The sequence below is a fragment of the Trematomus bernacchii genome, unplaced genomic scaffold (assembly GCF_902827165.1).
Source record: "Trematomus bernacchii unplaced genomic scaffold, fTreBer1.1, whole genome shotgun sequence".
Classification (NCBI taxonomy): Eukaryota; Metazoa; Chordata; class Actinopteri; order Perciformes; family Nototheniidae; genus Trematomus; species Trematomus bernacchii.
In genome coordinates, this window is record NW_022987896.1 from 8,237 (window position 1) to 33,247 (window position 25,011).

Genomic DNA, 25,011 nt, shown 5'->3' on the forward strand with positions numbered 1-25,011 from the left:
AAGAGGGGACACATGTTGATGAAGAAGAGACATGAAGAAGAGGGGACACATGTTGATGTAGAAGAGACATGAAGAAGAGGGGACACATGTTGATGAAGAAGAGACATGAAGAAGAGGGGACACATGTTGATGTAGAAGAGACATGAAGAAGTGGGGACACATGTTGATGTAGAAGAGACATGAAGAAGAGGGGACACATGTTGATGTAGAAGAGACATGAAGAAGAGGGGACACATGTTGATGAAGAAGAGACATGAAGAAGAGGGGACACATGTTGATGGAGAAGAGACATGAAGAAGAGGGGACACATGTTGATGTAGAAGAGACATGAAGAAGAGGGGACACATGTTGATGAAGAAGAGACATGAAGAAGCGGGACACATGTTGATGTAAGAAGAGACATGAAGAAGAGGGGACACATGTTGATGTAGAAGAGACATGAAGAAGAGGGGACACATGTTGATGAAGAAGAGACATGAAGAAGAGGGGACACATGTTGATGAAGAAGAGACATGAAGAAGAGGGGACACATGTGATGAAGAGAGACATGAAGAAGAGGGGACACATGTTGATGTAGAAGAGACATGAAGAAGAGGGGACCACATGTTGATGAAGAAGAGACATGAAGAAGAGGGGGACACATGTTGATGAAGAAGAGACATGAAGAAGAGGGGACACATGTTGATGTAGAAGAGACATGAAGAAGAGGGGACACATGTTGATGTAGAAGAGACATGAAGAAGAGGGGACACATGTTGATGAAGAAGAGACATGAAGAAGAGGGGACACATGTTGATGAAGGTAAGAAGGAGGACATGAAGAAGAGGGGGACACATGTTGATGTAGAAGAGACATTGAAGAAGAGGGGACACATGTTGATGAAGAAGAGGACATGAAGAAGAGGGGACACATGTTGATGTAGAAGAGACATGAAGAAGAGGGGACACATGTGATGTAGAAGAGACATGAAGAAGAGGGGACCACATGTTGATGTAGAAGAGGACATGAAGAAGAGGGGACACATGTTGATGACGATAGAGACATGAAGAAGAGGGGACACATGTTGATGTAGAAGAGACATGAAGAAGAGGGGACACATGTTGATGAAGAAGAGACATGAAGAAGAGGGGACACATGTTGATGTAGAAGAGACATGAAGAAGAGGGGACACATGTTGATGTCGAATGAGACATGAAGAAGATGGGGACACATGTTGATGAAGAAGAGACATGAAGAAGAGGGGACACATGTTGATGAAGAAGAGACATGAAGAAGAGGGGACACATGTTGATGAAGAAGAGACATGAAGAAGAGGGGACACATGTTGATGTAGAAGAGACATGGAGAAGAGGGGACACATGTTGATGTAGAAGAGACATGAAGAAGAGGGGACACATGTTGATGTAGAAGAGACATGAAGAAGAGGGGACACATGTTGATGTAGAAGAGACATGAAGAAGAGGGGACACATGTTGATGTAGAAGAGACATGAAGAAGAGGGGACACATGTTGATGTAGAAGAGACATGAAGCTGGAGCATTGTTTGCATCTGATTTATAATAATTTGTACATTTACTGGATTTCACTGACCTCGTTTTTGTCTCCCTCCAGGCTCTGTGTTCGGAGGTGAGAGCCCGTCGCAGAGGAGTCGCCTCGGTCCTGAAACTCTGCCAGAAGCTGCTGCAACAGAGCCAGGTGGGTGGAGATCAGAGGTTTTTAACTGAACACCCACTTCTGTAATCCACATAATAATAAAGCTTTATTAAGACAGCACTTTTCATACAACACGTGCAGCTCAAAGCGCTTTACAAAATGACACATCACAAGTTAAAAATACACAACAAGAAATTCCCCGTAGATTATTTGTTAAGAACTTTAAAAGGTACGTGCAGCAAAATATAACATTTGATCAGGTTAAGAGACACACGGAGGTCAAAGGTGTGATCATGCTTTCTCTCTGACAGACGACTGAGTCGATGCAACAATATCAAATATGAAACCCCATAAAAAACAAAGTGAACATATCGGTACAACAGGAATACAAATGAAAAGATTAAGACCTATAAAATAAATAAAACAATTTAAAGGTAGGTAAATAAACTAAAAGAACATTTCAATAAAAGGCTAATCTATATAAGAAGAATACAAACTGGCGTCACTAGAAGGCAGAGCAGGCGGAGAACATACACTAACACTAAAATATGTATTATTTGAAGAAATGACCAAATATTTGCCTCTTGCACTTTAAAAAATGCAAATAAATTGCTTAATTTTTACATTTATTTCTTTAATCTTTTCATATTACTTTAATGCATTGTGGTGAACTAGTGACGTACCCTCGTGATTTCAATTGTACTTGATTTTCATGAAAAGAATACCAAATATTTGCCTGTTTTACTTTAAAAAATGCAAAATAAATGCTTAATTTTTACAATTAAATTACCTTTATTTCTTATTACCTGAATGATACTGTGGTGACATACCCTCGGTAAAAATCATCAAATTAGATTTTCAAGGAAATAATACCAAGTATTTGCCTCTGTTACTTTCAAAAACTGAAACAAATATTAATTTTAGCGTTTACATTTCTTACTATCTTTCCATATTTCTTTCTTGATCCAAAGGGTTTTCAGTGTCACCCCCTCAGGAGCCGGTTCAACCTTAAAGAGAGGATTAAAACAGTTGTACGTTCCTTAATTCAATCGTATGATTAGCATGATAATAGCTCTTATAATTCTGACAAATCTGTTTCCTCAATCCCTCTCCTCGGGGACAGTCGGGCCCCATGGCGGAGGTGGGCCCAGAGGCGGAGCAGCACCGGGAGGCCCTGCAGCTGCTGTCAATCAACCTGGAGAGAAGGTGGGAGGCGATCGTGATGCAAGCGCTGCAGTGGAAGAACCGCCTGAAGAGAGAGCTGGGGGAGACGCAGGTTAGAGAGAGGACTTTTACACTATACATCCTTCTTCCTTACACCCTTACATCCTACATCCTTACATCCTATATCCTTACATCCTTCATCCTGCATCCTTCATCCTGCAGGCAGTCAGCTGACGCACTGTTTTAGAAATCCCCAGAGAGGCAAAAGTACACACATCCTTTACTCAAGTAGAAGTACAGATACTCGTGTTTAAAAATGGTAAAAGTAGAAGTACTGACTAAACTTCTTTACTCAAGTAAAAGTAAAGAGGCTTTGAAGTGTACTTCAGTAAAAAGTACCCATAACTAGCAGCTGTTTTAAAGAGTACCTGACCTCCCTTTATATTAATAGAACAATAATGTCATTGTTAGCTAATGAATGTTTCCATGCTGAACAACGGCAACATGACAACGTTTTCATTGGTCCCTCTTCTTTAGAGAAGACCAGGAAATGATGGATACACGGATCGTGTTCAAATCAATAGGCACGCAATGACTCTAAATAATAATGATCACGCCACCAAACACACATTCAAACTAAAGTTTTAAAGAACTGCAGGTTAGAGAGTGATGACATGTACACGTTACATCCTTCATCCTTCCGTCAGCTGACGCTCGGTTACACTCAGTGAGCGCGTCACAGTTTGATGTGACGCTGAGATGCAGCGTGACAGACAGATGCTGCTGTGATTGAAGCTGCTTTAGTTATGGAGACGCTGTGGTGATGTTTTGTGAAGAGTGCATCTACTGAGTCACAAAGCTCTAACTTTCATACGAGTAGAAATGAGTCTTTCTGTTTCAAAATGACCCTTATAAGTTAACGTGAAAGTAAAGTGAGACACAATTTCTCTGATTCTCTGTTTATTCAGTAAAATGTAGATGAACTGAGCCTCAGAGTGTCACAGGGGGGGGGGGGGGGGGGGGGGGGATTAGTGAGTTTGAGGTTTTATTTTATGATTTCCCAGATCCATTTGTTGCCTTTTGTGTTTTGGTAGGAGCTGCTTGTTGCAATCTCTTTAAAAGTTTAAACCAATTTAAACTTTGTATAAGTCCTCTAAAAGAATATAATTGAGCTGTAGGGAGGGAACATTGGGATTTTAGCCTTTGCAGACCATTTACGTGCACTAAAACCTGTAGAAGACACGACTACAGGAAAGGGAAAACCCAACAAAAACTTGAATATGTAAATACGGTGTAATACTGGTGTAATATGGGTGTAATAACCCAGTGTTATGGGTGTATTACGGGATGTATTTATCTGTAATACAGGTGTAATAACAGTGTAATAATGTTAACAGAATAGCAATCTATTAATTTTTCAGAATATTATTGAAGATGTTATTTTGTATCCGTGGCATTGTCCACATCCTCTTCAGAAACCAGAGGAAGGGTCTCGTTTTATCTCAGATTCGATGTAAAAGACTCTAAATGAAAGCCCTTGTGGGGATGAAGCTCCACCGATACCTGTTAGTCGAATATAATATATGGAAATTATATTTTTTCCTCAACGTTATGAAACATAGAGCGGAGTTATGAGCAACATATGGAGGCTTTCATTCACAGTTTTTTCGATTACATTCAAAGCAGCCTGTCTTCTCCTCCACTCAGCATGGAGAGGTGATTTTATATACATGGATAATATACACACCAGAAGTATTGGTCAGCTGGTCAGCTGTTGTTTTGATAAGATGGATGGTACAATGGACTGATCTCCCACCAGACTAACTGTCTCTGTCACTGTCAGAGCAAAACTCTTTCTATTTGGACTTTTAAACCCGCAGAGGCTGAGGCTTCGTGCGTTTCTACATCAGTGGAACAGAGGCAGTTGATAGAAACTAATCTGTTAGTTCTCCGGTGCGATCAGTGTCACAGAAGCAATGTTTCCTCTGCCACCTCCTCGGCAAACAAAAGGAACTCGGCAAATGAGATTTTGACAGTTTGCATATCAGAACAGCACGCGTGTCTGCCGCCATGACGGCTGCGTCGCCAAACGTTTGTCTTATTAGAAACCTTCAGCTTCTCAGGTGTACTCACTGCAGGATGACAGCTCAGAGCAGCTCGCCTACTAACGGGAAGAAACGAGCGCTCACATGCGAATAATATGGGTGTAACGTGAGAATAATATGGGTATAATATGGGTATAATGTGGGTATAATGTGGGTGTAACATGGGTATAATGTGGCTGTAATACAGGTGTAATAATGGTGTAACATGATTGTAATAACAGTGTAATATGGGTGTAATATTGCTGTTTCATTGGTATAATATGGGTGTAACATGGGAATAATATGGGTATAATATGGGTATAATATGGGTGTATTATGGGTATAATATGGGTGTAACTTGGGTGTAATAATGGTGTAATATGGGTATAACATGGGTATAACATGGGTATAATATGGGTATAATATGGGTGTAATAATGGTATAATATGGGTAAAATATGGGTATAACTTGGGTATAACATGGGTATAACATGGGTGTAACATGGGTATAATATGGGTGTAATAATGGTATAACATGGGTATAATATGGGTATAATATGGGTGTATTATGGGTATAATATGAGTGTAACTTGGGTGTAATAATGGTGTAATAATGGTATAATATGGGTGTAATATGGGTATAATATGGGTGTAACATGGGTGTAATAATGGTATAACATGGGTATAACATGGGTATAATATGGGTATAATATGGGTGTAATAATGGTATAATATGGGTAAAATATGGGTATAACTTGGGTATAACATGGGTATAACATGGGTGTAACATGGGTATAATATGGGTGTAATAATGGTATAACATGGGTATAACATGGGTATAACATGGGTGTAACATGGGTATAATATGGGTGTAATAATGGTATAACATGGGTATAATATGGGTATAATATGGGTGTAATAATGGTATAACATGGGTATAACATGGGTATAATATGGGTATAATAATGGTATAACATGGGTATAACATGGGTATAACATGGGTATAATATGGGTATAATAATGGTAAAACATGGGTATAACATGGGTATAATATGGGTGTAATAATGGTATAACATGGGTATAATATGGGTATAATATGGGTGTAATAATGGTATAACATGGGTATAACATGGGTATAACATGGGTATAATATGGGTATAATAATGGTAAAACATGGGTATAACATGGGTATAACATGGGTATAACATGGGTATAATAATGGTATAACATGGGTATAACATGGGTATAATGTGGGTGTAATAATGGTATAACATGGGTATAACATGGGTATAATGTGGGTGTAATAATGGTATAACATGGGTATAACATGGGTATAACATGGGTATAATATGGGTATAATAATGGTATAACATGGGTATAATATGGGTATAATATGGGTATAATATGGGTATAATAATGGTATAACATGGGTATAACATGGGTATAATATGGGTATAATATGGGTATAATAATGGTATAACATGGGTATAACATGGGTATAACATGGGTATAATATGGGTATAATAATGGTATAACATGGGTATAACATGGGTATAATATGGGTATAATAATGGTATAACATGGGTATAACATGGGTATAATATGGGTATAATAATGGTATAACATGGGTATAACATGGGTATAACATGGGTATAATATGGGTATAATGTGGGTGTAATACAGGTTTAATAACGGTGTAATATGGGTATTATATTGCTGCTTCACGGGTGCAGAATGGTTCTGTTGCCAAACGGTTTGTCTCATTAGAAACCTTCAGCTTCTCAGGTGTACTCGCTGCAGGATGACAGCTCAGAGCAGCTCGTCTGCAAACGGGAAGAAACGAGCGCTGTGTGGAAATAAATCGCTCGTAAGGAAGACGTCCGAAAGGAGTAGAGTAGACGGAGAGAGAGCTGAGTGCTTCGTCCAGCTGATGATACGTGCTGCAGAATTAAGCTGTTATGGATTTCTTGTATTGATGAATATGGTTCTATAGAGACAGAGGGAGGAGTGCATTTGAATAAAAGGTCAAGGGTTTTACACACACACACACACACACACACACACACACACACACACACACACACACACACACACACACACACACACACACACAGTCACTTACCCAAGCATAACAAGCTGGTAAATCTTTAGCCAACACACACATCGTGGCACTGACTTCCATGCATATATTGTTTTACATAAATGCAACTGGAGACACGTGTAATGTGCATTTTAGACCACACACACACACACACACACACACACACACACACACACACACACACACACACACACACACACACACACACACACACACACACACTGGGAGGATTTATTGATTGCCAGCAATTAATTGACGGATAGCAGAGTGTTAAGAGCTCAGGAGGAGGAGAGGGAGAGAGGGACAGAGAGCTAAAGTAAATATTTAAATACAGAGGCGACAACCTCAATTTTAGATTTAAAGACGCCCTATTACTCTTTTTGTGGCTGTCCCTCTACTGTAGTGTGTGATACAGGTTTTAGTGCATGTAAATGGTCTGCAAAGGCTAAAATCTTGAATTTCCAGAACACAGTGACATCACTTTGTACTACATAACACTCACGCTGCTATTGGCTAGCTCCACATTGTACGTACGTGGCGGGACATCTCTAAGCGGTTGACCAATCACAACAGAGCCGGCCAGCTAACCAATCAGAGCAGACTGGACTCTGGTTTCAGACAGAGGGTGAAAAGAGGTGCTGCAGCACAGAGAAAAATAAAGAGCTGGGATTTAAGTCAAAATTCTGAGAAAAAAATATTTTATTTTCTCAGACAAATTTGTACTTTTTCTCAAATTGTTGACTTTTTTCTCAGATTTTTTTTTTTACTCCAAATACAAATATAAACCTGAACATCAGCAGAATACTGTATTTCCCTTTTAATTGACATTAAAGTTGAAGGCAATTATGTATTTAAAGCATCTCTGCAAAGTAGTCGAGTTCACCGTGCAATCCTTTGTTATACAATCTCTCTCACACACACACACACACACACACACACACACACACACACACACACACACACACACACACACACACACACACACACATACAGTGTTTGGACAGTAATACATGCACAGGTTCCTTTTCTACACGCAGAAACCATTACATTTAAAACATCAGCCAGTTGAAGCAAGCACACAAGCAGCTATTTGTACTCGAGTAAGCAGACTCATTTACACAAACACTCTCTCAAACACACACACACACACACACACACGCACACACACAGGCCAGGAGAGAACAATCGTTTTATCACGGAGCAGAAGTGTTCATTTATAAGCTAAAGCAGCCAGATATATGCCTCTCTGCTTCTTCCTCTCCCCGCACTTTACTCCCGCTCTCTCTCTATTCCTCTCCCATCTCCAGAAGAAGTGAAATTACTCTCCAGCCAGGCAGCGAGGTCAGGGTGTCTGGCCTCTGTTATTTGTCTTCTGTGTGTGTGTGTGTGTGTGTGTGTGTGTGTGTGTGTGTGTGTGTGTGTGTGTGTGTGTGTGTGTGTGTGTGTGTGTGTGTGTGTGTGTGTGTGTGTGTGTGTGTGTGTGTGTGTGTGTGTGTGTGTGTGTGTGTGTGAATGTACCAGAGAGGGAGTCCCATATCAAACAGCCCCTTGTTCGACACATCTAGGCTAATTCTGAGCTACAACTCACAACAACAAAAAGGTGCTTTGATGATTTCCGTTGGAGTCTAATTCAGTTAAATGCAACTTTATGTATCCCCACAAGTGCATGGATACAGCACAAAGTAAAATGGGTCTAATAAGAGTGTAGTAACCGTGTAATATGGCTCTAACATGGGTATAGTATGGGTGTAATATAGGTCTAATAATGGTGTAACATGGGTGTAATAACAGTGGAAAAGGGGTGTAATAACCCAGTGTATTATGGGTGTAACAGCGCAGTATTGTGGGTGTATTACGGGATGTATTTATGTGTAATACAGGTGTAATAACAGTGTAATAACAGTGTAATATGGGTGTAATAACAGTGTAAAAGGGGTCTAATAACCCAGTATTACGGGATGTATTTATCTGTAATACAGGTGTAATAACAGTGTAATATGGGTGTAATCACAGTGTAATACAGGTGTAATAACAGTGTAAAAGGGGTCTAATAACAGTGTAATATGGGTGTAATAACAGTGTAATACAGGTGTAATAACAGTGTAATACAGGTGTAATAACAGTGTAAAAGGGGTCTAATAACAGTGTAATATGGGTGTAATAACAGTGTAATACAGGTGTAATAACAGTGTAAAAGGGGTCTAATAACAGTGTAAAAGGGGTCTAATAACAGTGTAATACAGGTGTAATAACAGTGTAATACAGGTGTAATAACAGTGTAAAAGGGGTCTAATAACAGTGTAATATGGGTGTAATAACGCAGTGTTATGGGATGTATTTATCTGTAATACAGGTGTAATAACAGTGTAATAATGTTAACAGAATAGCAATCGATACATTTTTCAGAATATTATTGAAGATGTTATTTTGTATCCGTGGCATTGTCCACATCCTCTTCAGAAAACAGAGGAAGGGTCTCGTTTTATCTCAGATTCGATGTAAAAGACTCTAAATGAAAGCCCTTGTGGGGATGAAGCTCCACCGATACCTGTTAGTCGAATATAATATATGGAAATTATATTTTTTAGAAACACTTTCCTCGACGTTATGAAACATAGAGCGGAGTTATGAGCAACATATGGAGGTTTTCATTCACAGTTTTTGCAATTACATTCAAAGCAGCCTGTCTTCTCCTCCACTCAGCATGGAGAGGTGATTTATCTGCGAGCTTCTATTCATTTTGAATCTCCCTCAGCTCTTTGACAACTGGTACGGCAGAGATCCAGCAGAGAGTCCTGGAGGAGCGCAGCCACATGAATAATCACCCCGACGCTGCTAGATAGCTGCGCTCTCCTTGGGCCTTCCAGCAGATGCTATGCTAACAAATGGGAGCAGTCAAACCAGAGCTAATGGGAAAAAAAGTTTCCTGCTTTTCAACCCCCCCAAAAAAAAACACAGCACAGGTTTCCTCGCATGCACACACACACACACACACACACACACACACACACACACACACACACACACTGTCAACAGCTGGCGATAAACAGAGACTGTAAACACCAGACTCAGGTAGAGTTCATGTGGGTTTAATCATTTCATTTTTATTTGTTCCGTTTTTTATGGTATGCACAACTTAAAGGTCCCCTATTATGCAAAATCCACTTCTTCATGTCTCTTCTTCATCAACATGTGTCCCCTCTTCTTCATGTCTCTTCTTCATCAACATGTGTCCCCTCTTCTTCATGTCTCTTCTTCATCAACATTTGTCCCCTCTTCTTCATGTCTCTTCTTCATCAACATGTGTCCCCTCTTCTTCATGTCTCTTCTTCATCAACATGTGTCCCCTCTTCTTCATGTCTCTTCTACATCAACATGTGTCCCCTCTTCTTCATGTCTCTTCTTCATCAACATGTGTCCCCTCTTCTTCATGTCTCTTCTACATCAACATGTGTCCCCTCTTCTTCATGTCTCTTCTACATCAACATGTGTCCCCTCTTCTTCATGTCTCTTCTACATCAACATGTGTCCCCTCTTCTTCATGTCTCTTCTTCATCAACATGTGTCCCCTCTTCTTCATGTCTCTTCTACATCAACATGTGTCCCCTCTTCTTCATGTCTCTTCTACATCAACATGTGTCCCCTCTTCTTCATGTCTCTTCTTCATCAACATGTGTCCCCTCTTCTTCATGTCTCTTCTTCATCAACATGTGTCCCCTCTTCTTCATGTCTCTTCTTCATCAACATGTGTCCCCTCTTCTTCATGTCTCTTCTTCATCAACATGTGTCCCCTCTTCTTCATGTCTCTTCTTCATCAACATGTGTCCCCTCTGTGGAAAGAGACTCTGAAAGTTTCAGGAACAAAGATTCTCTCTCTTTCTGATCCATTTCTATAAAAACCTGTCTGAAAATGAACTGATCAGATTTTGGCCACTTGATGATGTCATAACGATGTTTTGTCTTGTGTAACCATTAGCCAATCAGCAACCAAGGTAACCCCCCCCCCCCCCCCCCCCTTATCACCTGAATCTCCTCCTCGAGCACCATTGAGTTCTTTGTAACCAAATCTCTCTCAGAGGGGCGTGGGGAGGGGCTCCTTATTTTCATCTAAAGTAACAGACAGAGAATCAGCACTTTGGAAACAGGGCTGAAACAGAGGGGGTTATGGGTAATGCTGCAATGATCTGTTTGGTGTTTCAGCCAATCAGAGACAGGCTTTGGATATATCTGAGACCTGTGATATATTGATGAAAAACAGTATCATAGGGGAACTTTAATATATAACAATTATTTACAAAACACGTCTCTATAAACACACCATACCCCAAAAAGGAGCAGGGAGAAGACAATAATCTTATATTACCTGCCTCTTTCTCAAAATAAATATAGATATTCACAGCCAATCATAACAGTGACAGAAAAATTGCAATAAGGAACCCGGAAAGCAGTTTATTTTGACCTGGTTCTAATGTCAGCGTGTTGTTCGGCAGATTAACATGACATGACCAAACCCTGCTCCCCAGAGGATGAACCCTTAATTGAACAAAATGGCTTTCGTCAACCAACTTAGCTCTGAGAAGACAAATCATGTATCTGTCGATCACTGAAAATGAGCATACTGTAATGTGTCCTCTTTAATAGAAAGAAACTAGACTGGTGTGCACTCTTGGAAAGAAAAAAATCTAGACATACTGCTTAAAGTTATTTAACGTTGTCTTTTAAAAATGGGAGAAACAAACAGTACGTAACATTTTATAATACCTGGAAGTACAAATAGGACGATATTCAGGTTCTATACGTTGGTTTACATCCAATTTCTAACGTCTTTAGGTTTATTTCTTGGACAGAATATAACAAATCAAAACAGAAAGACTTTACTGGCACATTTACTCTTTGATATGAAATGCTGTGTGTTGGTTTCCACCACCTCCCACAGCGCTGAAAGCTCCGTCTTAACCACTCATTTAGGCAATTATTGAGTCCTTAATCAATACATTTCAGAAAATCCCCTGAAGCATGTGTAATTTCCCTCATCCTTGAGAAGCAATCTGTCTAATTATGTCTTGTTTCATATTACTAATTTCTAGTAAAATGCCAGAAACAGGACTTCAGAAATGGTCCTGTTCAGATTGAAGTTTAACGTAATTTAAAATCCAGTCCATTAAACTGTACTGGCTCGATATTATCATTTAAAGTGCATGAGATGCTGAGCGATCAAACACAGGGAGTATAGGTGATGTTTCTTCAGATGTTGTGTTTCTTGTTTTGGCAGCAAACTCTTTAAAAAGACGTGTTGGGAAATCGCCTCTCTGAGAGAATCTTGTATTCGGCCTCCGTTTGAAAAGAGACACGCTGACGCCGGCTCTGACAAAACACGTCCTGTGATCATTTCAAAAAGAGTAAAATCAGCCCAACCCCCGAAAGCAATTGCTCATAAATCTCAACACAAATTATTCCGGCTCTGGAACAAAGCGATGAATTATTCAAAAACGACTTCTGAGAGGAAGAGCACGGCGCTGAAAACCCCAAAGTAAATACGTAATCAAAAGCCTTCAGAAAGCTCGGCTGTCTAAAAATATGCTTAGACACAGGAATTCTTCCCTTCCACAGACATAATTATACAAATTGCTCCGCGTCTCGTTAACAAGAGAGGGGGGTAATTCGTATTAGCCATTCATAGCCTATTAATCTAATAAACTAGTTGGCTCTGTGTGTGTGAGTGTGTGTGTGGATATGGCTCTGTGCAATGAATTTCTATTAGATTTGTGTTTATTCCCCTCGTGCTGATAAGGGAGATGGGGGTAATGACTGAACAGGGTTTTTTTTGCTACTGCAGACGCATTCAAAAACACATTCAGCACGCAGAGTAAGGGCTATCAATCAGCCTAATCCAATCAAATCCGGTATTTGATGACCCACGAAGAACCTTGTATATTATTTATATCTGTAATTCATCCAATTTATATAATTTTGAAACACTTTACAGCTGAATTGCGGCTATTTGTATGACCCATGGCAGAGGAGGGGGGGGTGACTTCTGGTGCCTGGTGGCCAAATTGACTTCAAACACATGTTTTAAAAGCAGGAAATAACTTCTTGTTGGTAACCGGCCAAATAGCCAGTGCTGGAAACTGTTGATCGAGAAATTCCTGATGCTGACTCTTGCTTTGGATCGGAGGGTTCAACTTAAATCACACTATTGACACTATATTGTAGATAACAACTTGCAATAACAATGTATTAGTGCTCCATTTCTATACTAACTTCTGATGTTCCTAAACTAGTTTTATATGACTTGGAGCAGTGGGACGGAAGCTAGCTGTTTATTGCTAAGAGATTAAAATGATCAATTTGCACATGTTTCTATAACATTGCTATCATGGCGTTTAGAGGGAGACATAACACTGTAAGGTTTCATTGTACAGCAATTAGGTTTTATTTTTTCCTTCAAAGCTGATATTTTGGAGATATGGTACATGCCTTTGATGAAGGTTCCTCAGCCTCAGCTCGCGCACCTCCAGGCTGGGCAACAGCTTCCTCCACCAGGCGGTCAGGTTGCTGAACTCTCTCCCCTCCCTCCATCTCTTCCGCCCTCTGACATCTCTCCCCTGAACTCTCCACCCTGCCTCCGACCTCTCTCCCCTGCCCCAAATGGTCCTGGACTCTAACCCCCTAACTCACTCCCATGCTACTGCACTGAAACTGTACTTTGAACACTTAAATTATATTATTAACATGTTAAACTGTATACCCCGGTTATCTAGGCCCTTTGTTTTGTTTAATGTATACCATGTTTATCTAGGCCCTTTTTGTTTTTTGTTTGATGTATATATGTCACACTGTAGGACTGCGGGAAACGATATTTCGAGATTTCTGGATGTACAACATGTAGAATTATTGACAATAAAGCTGACTTTGACTTTGACTTTGAAAGCCTTGCCAACAGTACCATACTATCCTCCATCAGACCTTCATATACAGTCAAAAGCATATATAAAACGTTTGAATAACCCCAACATTTAATAGAAATTAAAGTAATGTACTGTTTTTGCATTCAAGTGAATTTTACATCAGAAAATGGACTTAGTCTCCCAGGACAGACTGTCTTCATGTGTACAGAATAATCATCTTTTATTACCCTGTTGTCCTTTTCGTTTTTGCCATTTTACAAAGTAGATAAGAAACCTAGCAAGAGTGAGTAAAAGAGACAAGAAGTTAGACTGCAGGATTAAATCCTCCGTCCTTTGAGGTTTATGGTATTTCCTTCGGCAGCTAAGCCTTATCCTTGCTCAACAATTTAAACCATGTTTTAATGTCTTTTTCTTTATTTCTGTCTCTACAGGTTCCTGGAAACGTCTTGGAACCAGGTCTAGTTGACCTCCATCAGATCAGCCCTCTCCCACCAGTGGCCCCGCCTCCAGATGACTCCTGGGAATGGGATGAAACTGATATGACAATCACAGAGCCACAAGAAGAAGAAGATCCTGACCTCATGCACAACCTCCCCTTCGAACCAAATCTGCCTTTGGACGGCCATCTATCCAATGGGAATCAACCCAATGGGAATCGTACCAGTGTCACAGCCAATCAGAGTCATGAGATGATGACCCATGTGACTCTTCCTCCTAACAACAATAAGGTATATCAGGTGTACAGCCTCCATAGTGTGGAGTTATACAGACAGCCTCAGTTTCCTTCTACTTCCTCCATGTTGCACAAAACCAAATCAGGGAAACGGAAACAGCACATTCTGCTGAAGAGCCTGAGTAAGGACTCTTCGTTTTCCTCCATCGAATCCCTGCCGGACATCCTGGGTGGTTTGATGCCACCAAGCCAAGGAGGAAACGTCGGATACCGGGATGGGGAGAGTGGTAGAGGAAGCGGTCAATCGGCAGGCAGTCGGCGGTCAGAAAGCGAAAGTGGGATCGTAAGTGATACCGGAGACACGGAGACGACGACAACAAACTCCGAAATCCAGGAAGAGGATCAGGGAGAAGGAGATGAGGACGAAGAGAAGCAAAGGAAGTATGAATCTGTACAAGGAAGTCATCTGGTTCTGCACAAAGACGGTGGCACCAGGTACAACCACAGAACCAAGAGAGAGGAAAGTATGAAGGAGAAAGTCTGGAGAAGAGATGAAATCAAAAGAAACAGAGAGGACGATAAGAGGAGGAAGCACAGGAGAGGTGAGGCGGTTGAGATCTTAATCAACGGGCGAGGAATCCTGACTCCTGCAGACTCTGATTCGGACTTTGAGGTTGGAGGACCTGACTTTACGTCCTGCAGTGACTTCACGGGGTTCAAAGTTGATCTTAACGGTACAGGAACTCCTCCTGCTCTCCGCCGCCAAACATCCAGTCCAGTATTATCTCAGAGCTCCTCCTTGGAGTCCCTTCTGGCTCTGGGTGGGGAGTTATTTCCCTCCAAAGACCAGTTGCATCGTAGCGCCTCTTTGGAGAGTTGCCTGATACCGTGTCGTAGCGGTGAAGATACCGGGGGAAGCATGGCCAGCCTCGGGGAGCTGGATCTGGGGCACAGCAAAGAGATAGAAGGAGGTGAACCAGTAAAGGAGAAGAACAACAAAAGTGCGCAAGGAGAACCGTCTTCTGGAGAGCTGAGCCGAAGAACTCTGGATCTCCTGAAACGTCTGGAGAACATCCAGAGTCCTCTAGTGGCGAATATGACCCGCAGTGTTTCTGACATGACGCTTCGGAGCAGCTCCAATCAGAGAAGCAGACTCCCTGCCTCGCCCTCCCTCGGTGGTCGCCACTCCCCCCTTTCTGGGATTTTAAGATCTTCAAGGAAAGGACCGCCATCCCTGATCAACGAGAGCTCTGCAACAGCATCTCTGACGGAGCTGAGCAGCAACGAAGACTCTTCTTTAGGGTCCGAGGATTGTGCCATGCTCAGAAATCAACGCCATCTCTTCCTGGATCCCACAATGGCCCCCAACGCCAACTCGGGACCCTGCTGTTACAGGAAACAATGCCAGGGGCACGGCCGAGGAGCGCAAGGGATGGACGAAGCAGATGCGGCGAGTTTGAGTCTTGTCGTGAACGTCTCCTGTAAGTCAGCGTGCACAGATGAAGACGAGGACGACAGCGACCTTCTGTCTTCCTCCACGCTCACACTCACTGAGGAGGAGCTGGGCGTTCGCGATGAAGAGGACGAAGAAGAAGGGGAGAGGTTGAGCGGTGCATCGTCTGGTAACGATGATGACGAAGAGGAGATGGAGGGGTCGTACGTTCTGGGGCTGGAGTACATGAAGAGGGAGCTGCAGAGTTGGTTCCGATTTCCCCGAACGTCCTCATCTTCCTCCTGCTCTAAGACAGAGGCAGGCCTCCGGGATGAGCTGCAGTGTGGGACCAACCTCACCTCCGCGCAAAACAGAGAGCAGCACTGCTTCCAGAACCGCTCCAAATGTGTAGAGAACAACACCAATAGCAGCAACAACAAAACGAAAAGAGACAACACGGACGAGGAAGAAGAGGAGAAGAATCGTAGGAACGCCACAAGGAGCTACATCAGCCAGTTTGTTGACGACGTGGAGAACGGAAACGTGGACCAGAGCAGTCTGAAAGGGAAAGATGAGGATGACGAGCTCCTTAGAGAGGAGTCCAGTGTGTTCACAAAGAAAGGCGAGTCACTGAGGGAGTCTTACATGTTCGCCAACACAGAGGAGGCAGACCAGGATGTTGGCGACTGGATGAAAGCAGAAGCCACGAAGCAGCTTCCTCCGTCACCGTCCTGCGACCTCAATCCCTTCCTGTCCAAGCATGCTTCCTCTTTAGTCGGACAACTGAGAGGGGAGCTGCCCTGTCAAAGCTCCTCCATCCCAACGCCTCCTTCCCTTTCTCCTGTTGAGAACTGCATATCCCAGGATGCCTTGCACAACAGCAGGCCAGAAACCAAGGGGCGGAAAGCCATCACCAGTCAGGAGAAGTTCAAGTTCTCGTCTTTCGTGACGGAGGAAACGAAGAGGGAAGTTCGAGACAAGGAGTCGTCCCGGCCTCCTAAAAAACGGCACAATTCTCACTCGTCCGGCTGCAACCACCTGCCCTCTTCCCTCCATCCGTGCAGTGAAGAGGAGGGAACGACAGACAACGTGCATGACTTCGTAAGGGAGATTATTGACATGACTTCATTGGCGTTGAAGAGCAAAGAGAACCAGTCGGAAGAACCGAACCAGAATGACGGTCGGTCCATCCGAGACCAAAGTCCTGCATCTTCAAAGATCAGAAACAAGGTACAGAATGAATAATACAGAAGTCCAATTGAGTAATAATAGTAAAACAATCAGTCTGTTGTGGATTTCATTCCAAGTCAAACATGCAAATTGTTATAATGAAAATGCAAATGAAACAGGAATCAAACGAACAGTTCAGTATGGCTGCAGACGTTGATAATAAATTAATCAAATATTGGATATTTTGCAGCACTTGAAGTCCTGTTTGACCTCATTTATTCAGCTCACTTTGAGGACAAATGAATCCAAAAGTATAGCAAAAAGTTATTTCAGTTAATTTGTTCACTGAGTTGGAGTAATTCAATAAATCGCATCACAGATCATAACTTTTAGGATGTAATGACTAATTTCTTGAGTATCCTTTGCGAGTGAAGTAATCTAAAAGCTAATCAGTTTCCAGTCTTCATTTAATGTCTGAAAAGAAAAAGAAATCAGGCAGAAAACTTTTCCCCCTCTTTTGTAAAAGTGTGAAATATAAATACACTAGACGTTTTAATATGCAAATGAACACTTGGATGGTTTGGTAATTGTGTTAAATTACACAAATATATAAATGTACATAATCCAAAAGTTGGAAATCAAGACAGTTTGACTGCATTTATAACTTTAATCAAACTAAATTAAGTCAAACTAATTATTCTAAAGAGTTTTACTTAAGTTAAGTGATCAAAACTCTTGATTTGAGTTATACCACTGACTTCAATTATTTTCATTTGTAGAGAAAATCAAATAAACTATCAAACTCAAGTCAATTCAATATTTTTATCAACACTCATATTCTTTGACCTGTAACCCATTAACCTCCCTCTATCCATAGTCCTCCATAGTCCTTCCAATCAGATAAGCCAAATTTGAATCAGCAAACTTTTATATGCTCCGTAGGAGAGATATTTACAATGTTTACAGTAAAGGCATAGTGCATAATAAACCTCAAAAGTAAAAATTAATTGACTTTCTATTATTCTTTCTCGTTTTAGTGCATGTCAATGGTCTCCAAAGGCTAAAATCCCAAAGTTCCGGAACATAGTGACATCACTATGTAACACTCGCGCTTCTGTTGGCTAGCGCTCCAACACATTGTACTCGATAGGCGGGATAAGGGGCGGGACAATCTCTAAGCTGTTGACCAATCACAACTAACCGATCAGAGCAGACTGGGTTCTGGTTTCAGACAGAGGGTGAAAATAGAAATATGATCCTGAAAAAGAGCATGATAGGGCCCCTTTAAATAAAAAGCTAAATAACACCTGAACTTTTGAAAGAACATCCATAACTTTCATCTGTTTGTAACTTATATCAATATTCCAATTACTTGTATATAGTCAGACTATTCTGCACTATTTCTATTATACTCTCTTTTATTTTATTTACTTGCACTATTATCTGTTGTATTGTGTTGCACATCCTCAGATTGTCATTGTCATATCCACACTGTAGCTATGTACAAATGACAATAAAAGCCTTGAATCTTGAAGACACGTTCTTTACCAAACGTTCTCCTTTCCTGCTCTTTCAGATCCTCGAACACTCCCACCGGCCTCTCCACCTTCGTAAGGGAGACTTCTACTCCTACCTGTCTCTCTCCTCTCACGACAGCGACTGTGGCGAGGTCAGCGAATGCTCCGAGGACAGGAACTCCTCTCCGACTCCGTACAACATCCCGTCGTACGTGACGCCGACACAAGGCCTCCACAGCCCCGACCTGTTCACCAGCACCAGGCAGCAGATGTCCAACTCAGCCCCGTCTTCCAGGCAAACGTCGCCCGCCTTTGAATCGAGGCAAAACTTCTGTGCTCTGGATTTGAAGTCGGGAAGCCCTTCGATATCTCTGCCTGCTAGCCCGGAGTTTAGAGACGAGGAGACGCTGTTTTCCGCCTGTACGGAGGAGGTGTACCTGGGCCCGCCTCTCTGCTACAGCATGGAGCTCACAAAGAAACCACAGCGCTTCCTACTGAAGGAGCACCTGGACTTTCTACCCTCTTTGGACTACGATTTGAACAGTGTAGCTAGCTTGCCTCGTTCACAACAACTCAACGACAAACCAGGTGATAGTCAGATGTCTCCCTCAAAAGATAGAGACCACCTGTACTTCCAACGATCCACAGAGGAAACTTTCTCTTCCATCCTGGATCCTTTTCATTGCTCTCTTTCCAGCTACTCCTCTCTCCAGGGGCCCGGCTCCAAACCAAAAGCCGACAACCCTTCCTCCCTTCCTCTCACCGGGGACAGGAAGCGAGGTGAGGACCCGAACCTCCTCTGTGATATCGCTGGAGGAGGAGAAGAAGTCGTGGCCAATACGAGTGTCATCTTGCCGCGAGAGGAACGGAGTCGTAATGAGGGCTCTCCTTATCTTAATCCCCGGGTGCGTGTCGGCCCGATAGACTCCTCCGCAGACGAATGTTTGGCAGATACTAAAACGCTCAAATCCAATATGGGCGCCGTAATGACCAAGATAAGTGTCTGCGGCTCCGCTACAAATCCCTCAAAAGAGCCAGCCACCGCCACCACCACGCGTATTAATCCCAAAATTAACCGCTCGCTGATGAAAGAGGCAGATAGGGAGGAGGGGGAGAGGCGAGGAGAGGTGGAGACTCAACGGGTGAGGAGAGGGAGGAACGGCTCGCAGCAGGAAGGGAAAACAGTGACGGAGAAACAGGTGAGTGTTTCCACGCCTGATCTGCTATCTGGGGACATTATGCAGGCCTTGATACTGCACTTCACCTCCTTACTCCAGGTATTAGTCCGAGCCGAGCCCCACAGAGGGGATGAATGTAATGAGGCCGCTGTACCTTTCTCTTATTTCACATTTCTAAGGCCAGACAGATATGAGTAACCTCATCTTTCCTTTCCTTCTCCTTCACACTCATCCTTGTACTTGATATCATGTCTTACTGTATATCCATGCCTGGGAAGTAACAGGATTACATCATCTAGGATACAAAAGATGTACGTAAAGAAACAACATATTGAGATTACTGGTACGTTTGTGGGGATTACAAAACATTTGAAAATATAGAAATATGCATTAGGTTGAAATGCTGCCTGCATTTTCTTTTGGGTGTCCTGGCTACTTTCATTCTACTTATTTAAAATATATATATATTTAAATGCAGTATTGACCCCTGATGCATTTCACAGAAACACTGTGTTTACTTTTAAAAAGGAAACACTTTTGATCCCAAATATCTTGGCTTGTTATTTCCTAAGGTCACATTGATCTACGATGTTATGTAACTCACTGAAGTAAAACACATCTTATTGATATTTATTTTCTCTTGCATTTCATTTTGAGATGATCCAGAAGTATCGGAAAGTAATTTACTTTTATATTTTAATACTCAGATTAGTTTACTGAACCCTTGTTCTTCTTTCCTCACCTTCATCTCACCGTCTCTTCGTCTTCACCTGTTTTCATTTCATCTTGTCTCCTTTCCTCCTCTCCTCTCCTCTCCTCTTCCTCTCCTCCCCCTCCCCCTCCCCTCTCCTCTTCCTCTCCTCCTCTCCTCTTCCTCTCCTCCTCTCCTCTTCCTCTCCTCCTCCTCCTCCCCCTCCTCCTCTCCTCTTCCTCTCCTCCTCCCCCTCCCCCTCCCCTCTCCTCCCTCAGGTGTTAATGGAAGAGGGGATTTGCAGACTTCTCAGATTTTTAGTTAAAAGGTTAAGGTCCACAGAACAACATCAGCATAATTACTATCAGTCAGATTTCATTAGGATTCATCAGCGAAGAGCTTTCCCTCGCAGTGATCGTTCAATTCACCTCATCGCTGAATTAGCGTGTTTGTGCTGTTTCTAAGTTTTCTATTTCCTCATGCAAATTAGACTCTTTTTCACCGTGTCTGCAACCTTGCTGCCTCCTCTGTTTAGCAACTTTTGTACTCTCTCAAAGAGGAACACGGCTGCTCTGAGGAGGTTGTGATGTAGTGCAGAGCAGCCGTGTTTTCCTCACAGTGGATGTTAATGTGAGCTTTGTGCTTTTTAAAGTGTCAGTAAATAAGACTTTTACTGCAAAACACCCCATTAAAGCATCTTCAGGTGGTTGATCAGAGGCATTACTCGGACAGATCTCTGGCCCTCTGCACCCCACAGCAATAACACCGTATACAGAATGAACTAGGGGTGTAATAAAATATCCAAACACTTAAGTATTGCGATATAAATAGTTTACATGCATCTATTTGAAGCAGACAGTGGCTCAGATTTCACATAAAGTAGATTTATGATATTGGATGTTACACACATTTCGATAATGCAAACGGGATCCTGCTGTTCAGATTGAATAAGCAATTTAGATTTAATGCATTTAAAAGATATATATGATTCCAAACAGATTACTAAGAACGTGTCATTTTGTGCATTTTCTGGTATTAAAGGTGGGGTAGGTAATTTCGGAGAAACCAGCTCGAGTGCGCTAGAATTTGAAAATACACAACCGGAGAAAATCTTCCTCACAGAGCCCCTCCTCCAACACACACGAACGCGCACATGACCAATGAGGGCACGAGATAAGTTTGTGCACAGATGGAAGGCTGACAGGCAGGTAGGCCATCCAGTTATTTTAGCCGGGCCGGCTCAGATGATTGGTCGTGCTTTTTACAGTACTACAGCTTCCACAGATGATATTTATTTATGGATTTTTTGTCAAAGCACTTCAGATATTCATTGCTATCGGGATGTTAAGAGCATTCCATGGAATATAACAAAAAGTGTATCTCGAGCCGGTTTCTCAAACTTACCTACCCCACCTTTAATGTATTGTAATGTATTTTTGAAGACATTTTTTTTTCGATTTATCTTTGAAATATTTTCTATAGTTTTGAGGTTTTCATACATTTGGAAATTAAAAAAATGTTTACTTAGATTTGATGCATTTAAAAAAATCAATTATTATTCCACAAAGGTGACCAAGAAGGCGTCATTGTTCGTTTTTCTGGGATTCATTATTTGGTATTTTTCAAGTAATTAATTTTGAGATTTAAAAAAGACATATCTTCCTAAAATGTTGATGGTGTATTTTTGTATTCTGTTTTTGAGAATTCACTGATGTTCAGTTTGGATTTCTCCTTTTGCACTTTTGAGATTCTAATGGTGTAGTAATGGTTTTATTTTCATTTGAGACTCACTTACAGTATGGCACCAAACCTGCAGTAGCTTTTCTGTCCCAACATGTAAACATTGTTTTCCCATTAGCTTATAAATTAATTAAAATAGCGTTACAAAAATAGACCCAAAGAAAAGATGGGGGTGGATGTTCTTCTAACACATGTGCAGTCACTCTGGCATGTGTGTGTGTGTGTGTGTGTGTGTGTGTGTGTGTGTGTGTGTGTGTGTGTGTGTGTGTGTGTGTGTGTGTGTGTGTGTGTGTGTGTGTGTGTGTGTGTGTGTGTGTGTGTGTGTGTGTGTGTGTGTGTGTGTGTGTGTGCTGGGTGCATGGGGAGCGATAATAGCTACACAAGTCTTTACAAAGCGATTAGTCGTGAACCAATTAAGAGACGGGGTGGAGCTGCGAGAGGATTGTTCTCGGCCTGATGCTCGTTGTATTAATTTGCAACTTTTCATCAGTTTGGGCTGAGAGGAAGAACAAGCCGATTAGAAAACAAAGACAAACAACGCTTCAGCCCGATAATGCTGTTTTGATTTATGCTTTTGTTGTCTCTCTGGTTTACTCTCTCTTCCCCACTGAGGAAATACTGTTCCTTATGTTCAGCTGTATCATGGATCTGCCTTCATGTGACTCAACCTGTTAAGCCCCGAGCCTGTTTTTCAGGTTTCAGGCTCGAAAATGACATGCCCAAAACAAATGACTACAACTTCACTTCTAAAAGGGTTATATGAATAATTTCTTTTATCAAAGCAAGGTTACATCTGTGAGTTGGATGTAGAAGTGTCAGAATCAATATAGATTTTTCTCAGTCAGAGTAAATTCAGATGGAACATAGTAAAAAAAGGTAAATTCTTACCTCCGCCTAAAGAAAAAACATTACTTATAGTGAAAACCACCCTTAAATGATGGGATGGTAGACTACAAGCTTTATGAATCCAAACTATAACATATAATAAGTACCCTGTATCAAGATTGAGGCAAAACAAGTTAAATGTGACCTTTTTAGAGAGGTTTAGCAAAAACAAGTTCCAGGCGGAATAAGCTTTCGGCACATTTGGGTACATCTGGTTCCATCAGTGCCATTTGACCTTTTTCAGGTACCAGACTATAAAAATGATGTATTACATTGAATTATCACCATAGGTATTCATTCCATCCAAAAAAAACAAATAAACAAATTAAAAAAATTAATTTAAAATTTTAACATTTTAAAAAAAAAAAAATGTGTGGAAAAAAAAAAGACCCGCCGACGGGGGCTTTGGGGCTTAACAGGTCTCTGTCACTGTTTTATTTACTCACTAAGTCTTTGTTGTGATTTGTTTCCTCTCTCAGCCAGCTGTCAATCAAACCACCAGAACAGCTCAAAGCTCAGTGAGACCGCCCACCTCCAGGACCCGGACCGTCTCAGTGAGTTCACACACACAATGAGTCATTTCTGGTGTTTTAGCATTGTTAGCATCCCCTATGGAGACTTTAGGTCATAGTGGAAGTTCTTGCAATAGAATAGAAGAATAGAAGAATAGGGAGGGATGAAACCCTCTTTAATGGTCACACATGCAGAGCACACAGCACACACAGTGAAATTTGGCCTCTGCTTTTAACCCATCCTAGTACAAGGAGTCTAGTACTAGGAGCAGTGGGCAGCTATTGTACAGCGCCCGGGGAGCAATGGGAGTGGGGGGGGGAAGGGGGGTGTCCGGTGCCTTGCTCAAGGGCACCACGGCAGGGCAGGAGGTGAACTGGGACCTCTCCAAGTAGAAGTCCACACTCCATATTTAGGTCTGGTCGGGGACTTGAACCAGCGACCCTACGGCTCCCAGTCCAAGCCCCTACTGACTGAGCCACTGCCGGACTCAATCAATCAATCAACCTATCAAGGGGTTCTGGGGGGGTTTTGTTGCACAAGAGGCCCACAGCATGCAGAGATCAACTACTCACACTCAAGAGTCGGCTTTCATACACACAAAAGAAGTCATTTCTGGTGTTTTCAGCATTTTTAGCATCCCTTATCGATCACTGGACACTTTAGGTCATATTGTGGTGGAAGTTCTTGCAATGACCTGAGTTTGTAATCATCTTTTGCACAAGAGGCACACAGCATGCAGAGAGCAATGTCTCTACAGAGTGCATCTACTCCAGGGGCGTCCAACTCAAATACACAGTGGGCCAAAATAAAAAATGGGTACTAGTCGAGGGCCGGACTGGTTCAATGTTTATTGCAGAACTTATTGAAATGAACTTATTGCACATATTAAACCTGGAACTAACAAAGCTTAAATGATTGCCTATAAAAACAACATTGAACATTAAATAATCAGTTGCATTCATTTCTTATGGCTCCATCTGCAGCTTCTCCAGAGTCATTTCTTATGATTACATTTTTCCACAGGCCTTCAACAGCTTCAACAAAACTATTTCCCTCAAAGAACAAACCAAACATGCCCTGTTGTCGTGAGAGAGAAAGTGCAGAAGGAAACATCCATGTGAACCCAGTGTGCTGCTCTGTGATGCTAGCTCTGATACTTGGCATCTCATCTTGGGTGCAAGGTCATCAATGTTTGGGGTCAGGCTCTGAGCTGAGGAGACCCTCAGGATGGAGTGAAGGTGTGCGTGCAATATACCGGAGGGCCAGATCTAATAGTAATTAGAAATTATCCTGCGGGCCG

General features: G+C 41.9%; 1 protein-coding gene across 1 annotated transcript in view; it reads left to right on the plus strand.

Annotated features, from left to right (window-relative positions):
* Positions 1 to 1,611: 1,611 nt before the first annotated feature.
* The window catches only part of LOC117469920 (A-kinase anchor protein 6-like), a gene marked incomplete at its 5' end in the record, with an annotated part of 28,366 nt that continues 4,966 nt past the window's right edge, over positions 1,612 to 25,011 (plus strand). The window contains 5 exon segments of the mRNA XM_034114393.1: positions 1,612 to 1,695; positions 2,777 to 2,929; positions 14,344 to 17,247; positions 18,764 to 19,903; positions 23,678 to 23,752. Coding sequence (XP_033970284.1) covers positions 1,612 to 1,695; positions 2,777 to 2,929; positions 14,344 to 17,247; positions 18,764 to 19,903; positions 23,678 to 23,752 — 4,356 coding nt within the window.